At 38.4% G+C, this 10801-nt stretch overlaps 1 protein-coding gene across 1 annotated transcript; it reads right to left on the reverse strand.

Moving 5' to 3' along the window:
• Positions 1-333: 333 nt before the first annotated feature.
• Positions 334-1278, reverse strand: LOC110287773 (olfactory receptor 8G18-like). Its single transcript, XM_021154311.2, has one exon. The coding sequence runs from the start codon at positions 1276-1278 to the stop codon at positions 334-336; it is 945 nt and encodes a 314-aa protein (XP_021009970.1).
• Between the last annotated feature and the right edge of the window lie 9523 nt (positions 1279-10801).

The raw sequence follows: 10801 nt of genomic DNA on the forward strand, positions 1-10801 counted from the left end.
TTGCAATTGAGTGTATTTTTATATTAATGTTTATAAATTATGAAAATATATAAATATATACACAATATGATGGGCAATGCAGCATTGGTATATAGAACAATGTACTACTATAGAACAATATACTTTACTATTAGCATTGTTGACTCTGTGAAACAATATGGAATAATATGTGTATAGAAAATTGAATTCAGAATTTATAATAGTAAAAATTATAAAAGTGTCCTAGAAAATGAGTAATAAAATTGACAAGTAGATTAAAATGAATAATGTCAATTCAAACTATGTGTTTATGGAAAATCTTGCTCTAATAAATAATCTTGATATTATTTATAACTACATAAATGTTTTTCTTTCAATTATTTTTTTCAAGGCAACAGCAACATCTTTATTCCTCAGACTATAGATCAAAGGGTTCAGCATGGGCACAACAATGGTATAAAACACAGAGGACACCTTCCCTTGGTCCATGGAGCTGACTGATGATGGTTGAAGGTACATGAATGCTAAAGATCCAAAGAAGACAGCAACAGCCAAGATGTGGGAACTGCAAGTACTGAAGGCTTTAGACCTGCCTTCAGTGGAGCGAATGCGGAGGATGCTGGCAATAATGAAGATGTAGGAAGTAATAATTGTCAGGATTGGGACAAAGATATTCAGTGTCCCAAAAAATAGAATCAACATTTCATTGATATAGGTATTAGAGCATGCAAGCTTCAAGAGGGGAAGAAGGTCACAGAAATAGTGGTTGATCACATCTAATTTGCAGAATCGAATTCTAACCATGAAGCCTGTGTGAGCTGATGCACAGATCACACCAATAATATACACTCCTGAAATTAGGGAAATGTAAATTTGATAGGACATGGTTACATTGTAAAGCAATGGGTTACAGATAGCAACATAGCGGTCATATGCCATCGCAGCTAAAATGTAACACTCTGCAATTGCAAATATGAGGAAGAAGTAGAGCTGAGCCATGCATCCAGTGTAGGAGATGATGTTCTTCTCTGTCACAAAGTTCAGTAGCATTTTAGGAGTAACAACTGTGGACTGACAGAAGTCAATGAAGGAGAGACTGCTGAGGAAATAGTACATGGGTGTGTGCAGGTGGGAACTGAGCCCAATCAGTATGATCATGCCCAGATTCCCTGCTACAGTGATCATATAAATTCCTATGAAAAGGAAGAAGAGGGGCAGCTGGAGTTCTGGCTTATTTGACAGCCCTGCCAAGAAGAACTCAGTCACTGTGCAATAGTTTCCTGATGTCATATCATCCATTCTGATCCTGAAGGAGTAAAATAAAAAAAAAAAAATCATAAGGCTGTTAAAGTGACCTTGTTATTATTTTCCATGTACTCAAGGTCCCCTTATAAATTATTTCTCTTCTTAAGAACAAATTTGCTCTTTATGTAATTATTTTAAGTAGATAAAATTTATTCTTTAATATTAATGTTAAGCATGAACTTATAAATTAAGAATACATTTAATATAAAATACTATCACTAAGTTCAGGTTCTTAAAGATTTTGTATTTTCAAAGCAAGGTCTCTAAGATGACACTTAGAGTGGATATCAGTGAAAATAACTGACATACAGTCTTAAAGAAGCAAGATCTCCACAAAAACAGTGAATGACTACCCAAAATATTATTTCTCCAGGCAGATCTACAAAACTATTATTGCAGACATATCCTTTTTCTAATTCTTGAATTAGATTAAGTCCTGAAGTTTCCAAATGTGAAAATTAATTCACATTTAGAGTAACCATTGCATTTGGTTCTACACCAGGGTGCTACTAGGATTAAGTACTGGACACTTGATGCTAATAGGGCGTGATTTTGGTTGGGAACCAGTTCTTAATACAAAGAGGGTCAGTAGTGTTTAAATAGCGAGTGAGGCCAAGAAGACAAAGTGTCCATACTCAGTACCATCACTTACTAATAACACCCTTGAATAGTGTAATGTATTTTTTGTTATTTGCAATGTAAGGAAATAACTATTACTGGTATCCAATTGCCCAGAATATCTGCAATATAGTTTTTGTGTAGTTAGGTCATATTGACATTCTGTCAATGAATAACTAGATATTTCTCCACATTACAATTAGAGAAGCATACTCAGATCAGTTATTACTTTTCCCACTTATATGTTGGGACCTAAGAAGAAGACAATACAAAAACACCTAAGTTGAAGGAAAGACATAATTATCTTCTATCCTGCTGAACTGTAAACAAATTATTCACTGTGTACACAAATTAAATTTATAACTGGATTACAGTTTAGTCATTTAATATCTCAAGAAAGCTCACATATTTAAGTAGACAGAGTAAAACAGAAAATTTTTTTGTGCATGTGTGACAGGATTTCTCTGTGTAGCCCTGGCTGTCCTGGAACTCACTCTGTAGACCAGGCTGGCCTTGGACTCAGAAATCCTCCTGCCTCTGCCTCTTAAGTGCTGAGATTAAAGGCATGTATGTACCACCACTGCCTGGCAAGACAGAAATTCTTGAAGACAACATAAAGTAAATTATTGACATCCCTGGAAGACTACACCTTCAAATTTTCTTAAAATCACACACACAAATTTTTAAAAAGTCAAAACATGCAATGATTCTAATCATAAAATGAGAGAGGCCAGAAATTATGTAAGAGCCAAATAATATGATTTCTCTTCTTAGAAAAAAACGTGAAAATTTTTCTTCTTAGAAAGATCTAATCAGTGAATTCATGATTTCACAGCAACGGTGGCTTTATCAATGATCCATAAAAGACTAAGGCTGTACATAATTTATCACAGATTTGATGTGCACAGGAGACCTAACACTTCATTCCCCAGTGTGAAATACGAACTATTAATAGTTTCTAGAATGGAGCATATATTGTCTTTAGTTGTGTGCTTACTAATAAGGCCCCATATTCCAAAAGATGGTTCTAAACTATCATGCAGATAGTTATGCAAATAACCTAGTTAAAATAATTGCCTAAGAAAACAAAGAAAAAATTCATAAGTGTGGGATAGAGACTTGTAAGGAGAAACAATTGTATTATGGGATACTAGGTATAAAATGATTTGAATAATGGCAATTATTTTGTACGTGTGTGTGTGTGTATGTGTCTGTGTGTATTCATGTCTGTGTGTACCTATATGAAGTTGCCAAAACTTTTTATTAAAATAAATTTATGCATAATTTACATTTAAGACTACAACCCTTCTCCAAAGGCTCAGGAATCACTGTTAAGTGGATTAGGAAGCATGTGAGATCCAGAGGTTGGCTTCCAGAAAGCAGTGTATCTGGGCACAGTGGAGCAGATGCTTCTAAGACACTGATTGTGGCAGCATGCACAGGATCTGTGTCAGCCAAAGCAGACCAAGAGCCAACATGGAATTGGGGAATTCTGCACAGTGTTCACCTCAGCTGGGGAGCTACTGATAGTCTATAAATGCTGAGAGAGGATATATCAGTTTTCTCTCAATGTGTAGTTCCAAGCAAGTTGACCATGCCACAGAGAGAAATCATCTATCCATGAATATACATAAGGGACAAATCGGCCATGATGAGAAAACAATAAAAAGAGGACACAATGTTGCACAGGAAGGAAGCATCATGGACCTGGGAAGAGTAGGAAATGGAGACTGAATAGGATCAAAGGATGTTTATAAACTGCAAGAAATAATAAAAATATTTAAAGCGTAAAGGGATAAAAGTGTGGTCACAAACACACAGTGAATAAATACATCTGTCAAAGGGCTTCTACGAAAAACATTAAATAATTCTAAAAGTCATACCATAAAGATAATTTTCAAAAGTAAAATAAATGTATTAATGAAAAATAAACCTTATAAAACAAGATACTTCGAAAGTCAGTATGTGAAGAATAAATATGCATACGATTATGTGCTCATTGTGAATAAACACCAATGAAATAAAAATAAAATACTTTCACACAAGTACATTTGAATAGCCATTCTATTTTTTGAATGATATTTGAATACTTTTGGCAAGTGGATGAAAAGTAGCTAAACTCGGTAGGGCCACAGGCCACATCCGGCCAGATCAGCGCCTGGGTAGCGGGAGCACAGGGTTGCCTGACACCCGCCAGCTACCCACGACCCCCGCCGCAGGATTTTGGTACTGCTGGTGAGTGGAACACAGCTTCTGCTCCAATCCAATTGCGCGGGACCTGAGACTGCATTAGTTAGGGAAGCAGAAACCGGCCTGAGTAGGGCCACAGGCCTCATCCGGCCGGATCAGCGCCTGGGTAGCGGGAGCGCAGGGTTGCCTGACACCCGCCAGCTACCCACGACCCCCGCCGCAGGATTTTGGGACTGCTGGTGAGTGGAACACAGCTTCTGTTCCAGTCCAATCACGCGGGACCTGAGACTGCTCTGGTTGGGGAGAGAGAAATCCGGCCTACATAGGGCCACAACCCTCTTCCGGTCAGAAAAGCACCAGGGCAGCTGGGGCGCAGGGTCGGCTGACACTCACCAGCTACCCACAACACCCACCACAGGATCTTAAGACTTCTGGAGAGTAGAACACAGCTTCTGCTCCAATCCAATTGCACGCGGGACCAGAGACTGCATTAGTTAGGGAAGCAGAAAAACGGCCTGTGTAGGACCACAGGCCTCTTCCGGCTGGACCAGCACCGGGGTACCATCAGCTACCCACGACCCCCACCGCAGGATTTAGAGACTGCTGGTGAGTGGAACACAGCTTCTGCTCCAATCTTTAAACAGTGACAACGATAGCAACTAACCCCAGAGATTACCAGATGGCGAAAGGTAAACGTAATAATCTTACTAACAGAAACCAAGACCACTCACCATCATCAGAACCCAGCACCCCCACTTCGCCCAGTCCAGGGCACCCCAACACACCGGAAAAGCTAGACACGGATTTAAAAGCATATCTCCTGATGATGATAGAGAACTTCAAGAAGGACTTTAATAACACACTTAAAGAAATGCAGGAGAACACTGCTAAACAGGCAGAAGACAATAAAGAGAAAGCACAAAAATCCCTTAAAGAATTGCAGGAGAACACTGCTAAAGAGTTACAAATCCTTAAAGAAAAACACGATAACATAATCAAACAGGTAGAAGTCCTTAATGAAAAACAGGAAAACACATCCAAACAGATGATGGAAATGAACAAAACCATACTAGACCTAAAAAGGGAAGTAGACACAATAAAGAAAACCCAAAATGAGGCAACACTGGAGATAGAAACCCTAGGAAAGAAATCTGGAACCATAGATACGAGCATCAGCAACAGAATACAAGAGATGGAAGAGAGAATCTCAGGTGCAGAAGATTCCATAGAGAACATCGGCACAACAATCAAGGAAAATGTAAAATGCAAAAAGATCCTAACTCAAAACATCCAAGAAATACAGGACGCAATGAGAAGACCAAACCTACGGATAATAGGAGTGGATGAGAATGAAGATTTTCAACTCAAAGGACCAGCAAACATCTTCAACAAAATTATAGAAGAAAACTTCCCAAATCTAAAGAAAGAGATGCCCATGAACATACAAGAAGCCTACAGAACTCCAAATAGACTGGACCAGAAAAGAAATACCTCCCGACACATAATAATCAGAGCAACAAATGCTCTAAATAAAGATAGAATACTAAAAGCAGTAAGAGAAAAAGGCCAAGTAACATATAAAGGCAAGCCTATCAGAATTACACCAGATTTTTCACCAGAGACTATGAAAGCCAGAAGATCCTGGACAGATGTTATACAGACACTAAAAGAACACAAATTCCAGCCCAGGCTACTATACCCAGCCAAACTCTCAATTAACATAGATGGAGAAACCAAAGTATTCCACGACAAAACCAAATTCACACATTATCTCTCCATGAATCCAGCCCTTCAAAGGATAATAACAGAAAAAAACCAATACAAGGACAGGAACCACGCCCTAGAAACAACAAGAAGGTAATCCCTCAACAAACCTAAAAGAAGACAGCCACAAGAACAAAATGCCAACTTTAACAACAAAAATAACAGGAAACAACAATTACTTTTCCTTAATATCTCTTAATATCAATGGACTCAACTCCCCGATAAAAAGACATAGACTAACAAACTGGCTACACAAACAAGACCCAACATTTTGCTGCTTACAGGAAACTCATCTCAGAGAAAAGGATAGACACTACCTCAGAATGAAAGGCTGGAAAACAATTTTCCAAGCAAATGGCATGAAGAAACAAGCTGGAGTAGCCATTCTAATATCTGATAAGATTGACTTCCAACCCAAAGTCATTAAAAAAGACAGGGAGGGACACTTCATACTCATCAAAGGTAAAATCCTCCAAGAGGAACTATCAATCCTGAATATCTATGCTCCAAATACAAAGGCAGCCACATTCATTAAAGAAACTTTAGTAAAGCTCAAAGCACACATTGCACCTCATAAAATAATAGTGGGAGACTTCAACACACCACTTTCACCAATGGACAGATCATGGAAACAGAAACTAAACAGGGATACAGTGAAACTAAGAGAAATTATGAATCAAATGGATCTGGCAGATATCTACAGAACATTCTATCCTAAAACAAAAGGATATACCTTCTTCTCAGCACCTCATGGTACCTTCTCCAAAATTGACCACATAATTGGTCACAAAGCAGGCCTCAACAGATATAAAAATATTGAAATTGTCCCATGCATCCTATCAGATCACCATGGCCTAAGGCTGATCTTCAATAACAAAATAAATAATAGAAAGACAACCTTCACGTGGAAACTGAACAACACTCTTCTCAATGATACCTTGGTCAAGGAAGGAATAAAGAAAGAAATTAAGGACTTTTTAGAGTTCAATGAAAATGAAGCCACAACATACCCAAACTTATGGGACGCAATGAAAGCATTTCTAAGAGGAAAACTCATAGCTCTGATTGCCTCCAAAAGGAAACTAGAGAGAGCACACATTAGCAGCTTGACAACACACCTAAAAGCACTAGAACAAAAGGAAGCAAATTCACCCAAGAGGAGTAGACGGCAGGAAATAATCAAACTCAGGGGTGAAATCAACCAAGTGGAAACAAGAAAAACTATTCAAAGAATCAACCAATCAAGGAGCTGGTTCTTTGAGAAAATCAACAAGATAGATAAACCCTTAGCCAGACTCACTAGAGAGCACAGGGAAAGCATCCTAATTAACAAAATCAGAAATGAAAAAGGAGACATAACAACAGATCCTGAAGACATCCAAAACACCATCAGATCCTTCTACCAAAGGCTATACTCAACAAAACTGGAGAACCTGGATGAAATGGAGAAGTTCCTAGACAGATACCAGGTACCAAAGTTGAATCAAGATCAGGTTAATGATCTAAACAGCCCTATATCCCCCAAAGAAATAGATGCAGTCATTAATAGTCTCCCAACCAAAAAAAGCCCAGGACCAGATGGGTTTAGTGCAGAGTTCTATCAGACCTTCAAAGAAGATCTAATCCCAGTTCTTCACAAACTATTCCACAAAATAGAAACAGAAGGTACTCTACCCAACTCATTCTATGAAGCCACAATTACTCTGATACCTAAACCACAAAAAGACCCAACAAAGATAGAAAACTTCAGACCAATATCCCTTATGAATATTGATGCAAAAATCCTCAATAAAGTTCTTGCTAACCGAATCCAAGAACACATCAAAACAATCATCCATCCTGACCAAGTAGGTTTCATCCCAGGGATGCAGAGATGGTTCAATATACGGAAATCCATCAACGTAATCCAGTATATAACAAACTCAAAGACAAAAACCACATGGTCATCTCGTTAGATGCGGAAAAAGCATTTGACAAGATCCAACACCCATTCATGATAAAAGTCTTGGAAAGATCAGGAATTCAAGGCCCATACCTAAACATGATAAAAGCAATCTACAGCAAACCAGTAGCCAACATCAAAGTAAATGGTGAGAAGCTTGAAGCAATCCCTCTAAAATCAGGGACTAGACAAGGCTGTCCACTTTCTCCATACCTATTCAACATTGTACTTGAAGTCCTAGCCAGAGCAATTCGACAACAAAAGGAGATCAAAGGGATACAAATTGGAAAAGATGAAGTCAAAATATCACTTTTTGCAGATGATATGATAGTATATATAAGTGACCCTAAAAATTCCACCAGAGAACTCCTAAGCCTGATAAACAGCTTCGGTGAAGTAGCTGGATATAAAATTAACTCAAACAAATCAATGGCCTTTCTCTACACAAAGAATAAACAGGCTGAGAAAGAAATTAGGGAAACAACACCCTTCTCAATAGTCACAAAGAATATAAAATATCTTGGCGTGACTCTAACTAAGGAAGTGAAAGATCTGTATAATAAAAACTTCAAGTCTCTGAAGAAAGAAATTATAGAAGATCTCAGAAGATGGAAAGATCTCCCATGCTCATGGATTGGCAGGATCAACATTGTAAAAATGGCTATCTTGCCAAAAGCAATCTACAGATTCAATGCAATCCCCATCAAAATTCCAAATCAATTCTTCAACGAATTAGAAAGCGCAATCTGCAAATTCATCTGGAATAACAAAAAACCTAGGATAGCAAAAACTCTTCTCAAGGATAAAAGAACCTCTGGTGGAATCACCATGCCAGACCTAAAGCTCTACTACAGAGCAATTGTGATAAAAACTGCATGGTACTGGTATAGTGACAGACAAGTAGACCAATGGAATAGAATTGAAGACCCAGAAATGAACCCACACACCTATGGTCACTTGATCTTCGACAAGGGAGCTAAAAACATCCAGTGGAAGAAAGACAGCATTTTCAACAAATGGTGCTGGCACAACTGGTTGTTAACATGTAGAAGAATGCGAATCGATCCATTCCTATCTCCTTGTACTAAGGTCAAGTCTAAGTGGATCAAGGAACTTCACATAAAACCAGAGACACTGAAACTTATAGAGGAGAAAGTGGGAAAAAGCCTTGAAGATATGGGTACAGGGGAAAAATTCCTGAATAGAACAGTAATGGCTTGTGCTGTAAGATCGAGAATTGACAAGTGGGACCTCATGAAACTACAAAGCTTCTGCAAGGCTAAAGACACCATCAATAAGACAAAAAAACCACCAACAGATTGGGAAAGGATCTTCACCTATCCTAAATCAGATAAGGGACTAATATCCAATATATATAAAGAACTCAAGAAGGTGGACTCCAGAAAGTCAAATAACCCCATTAAAAAATGGGGCTCAGAACTGAACAAAGAATTCTCACCTGAGGAATACCGAATGGCAGAGAAGCACCTGAAAAAATGTTCAACATCCTTAATCATCAGGGAAATGCAAATCAAAACAACCCTGAGATTCCACCTCACACCAGTCAGAATGGCTAAGATCAAAAACTCAGGTGACAGCAGATGCTGGTGAGGATGTGGAGAAAGAGGAACACTCCTCCATTGTTGGTGGGATTGCAAGCTTGTACAACCACTCTGGAAATCAGTCTGGCGGTTCCTCAGAAAATTGGACATAGTACTACCGGAGGATCCAGCAATACCTCTCCTGGGCATATATCCAGAAGATGTCCCAACCGGTAAAAAGGACACATGCTCCACTATGTTCATAGCAGCCCTATTTATAATAGCCAGAAGCTGGAAAGAACCCAGATGTCCCTCAACAGAGGAATGGATACAGAAATTATGGTACATTTACACAATGGAGTACTACTCAGCTATTAAAAAGAATGAATTTATGAAATTCCTAGCCAAATGGATGGACCTGGAGGGCATCATCTTGAGTGAAGTAACACAATCACAAAAGAACTCACACAATATGTATTCATTGATAAGTGGATATTAGCCCAAAACTTAGGATACCCAAGATATAAGATACAATTTGATAAATGCATGAAACTCAAGAAGAATGAAGACCAAAGTGTGGACACCGTGCACCTTCTTAGAATTGGGAACAAAACACCCAGGGAAGGAGTTACAGAGACAAAGTTCGTAGCTGTGATGAAAGGATGGACCATTTAGAGACTGCTGTATCCAGGGATCCGTCCCATAATCAGCTTCTAAACGCTGACACCATTGCATACACTAGCAAGATTTTGCTGAAAGGACCCAAATATAGCTGTCTCTTGTGAGACGATGCCGGGGCCTAGCAAACACAGGAGTGGATGTTCACAGTCAGCTATTGGATGTATCACAGGTCTCCCAATGGAGAAGCTAGAGAAAGTACCCAAGGAGCTAAAGGGATCTGCAACCCTATTGTTGGAACAACATGATGTACTAACCAGAACCCTGGAGCTCTTGTCTCTAGCTGCATATGTATCGAAAGATGGCCTAGTCGGCCATCAATGGAAAGAGAGGCCCATTGGACTTGCAAACTTTATATGCCCCAATATAGGGGAATGCCAGGGCCAAAAGAATGGGAATGGGTGGGTAGGGAAGTGGGGGGCGCTATGGGGGACTTTTGGGATAGTATTGGAAATGTAATTGAGGAAAATATGTAATAAAAATATAAAAAAATAATAATAATAAAAAAAAAAAGTAGCTAAACTCATCGCACATTACTTCTATGAACTTCACACATCTTCTATGAACTTCAATGACATGTTCTTCAGTTTTTATCCAGGATAATTGGAAACATAAAAATTGTGGAAAATGTTCTGGCACATTTATTTGTTTGTTTTATTTATTTATAAAAGCTTAAGTAGGAAATAGCCCAAATATTCAATTATACTTTTTTGATAAAATATAATCTTAACTAGTATCATAAAGGAATAAATCACACATGTAAGCAAAAGCATATACTTCAAAA

This window comes from Mus caroli, unplaced genomic scaffold, assembly GCF_978045245.1.
Source record: "Mus caroli unplaced genomic scaffold, Mus_caroli_1 scaffold_11, whole genome shotgun sequence".
Lineage (NCBI taxonomy): Eukaryota > Metazoa > Chordata > Mammalia > Rodentia > Muridae > Mus > Mus caroli.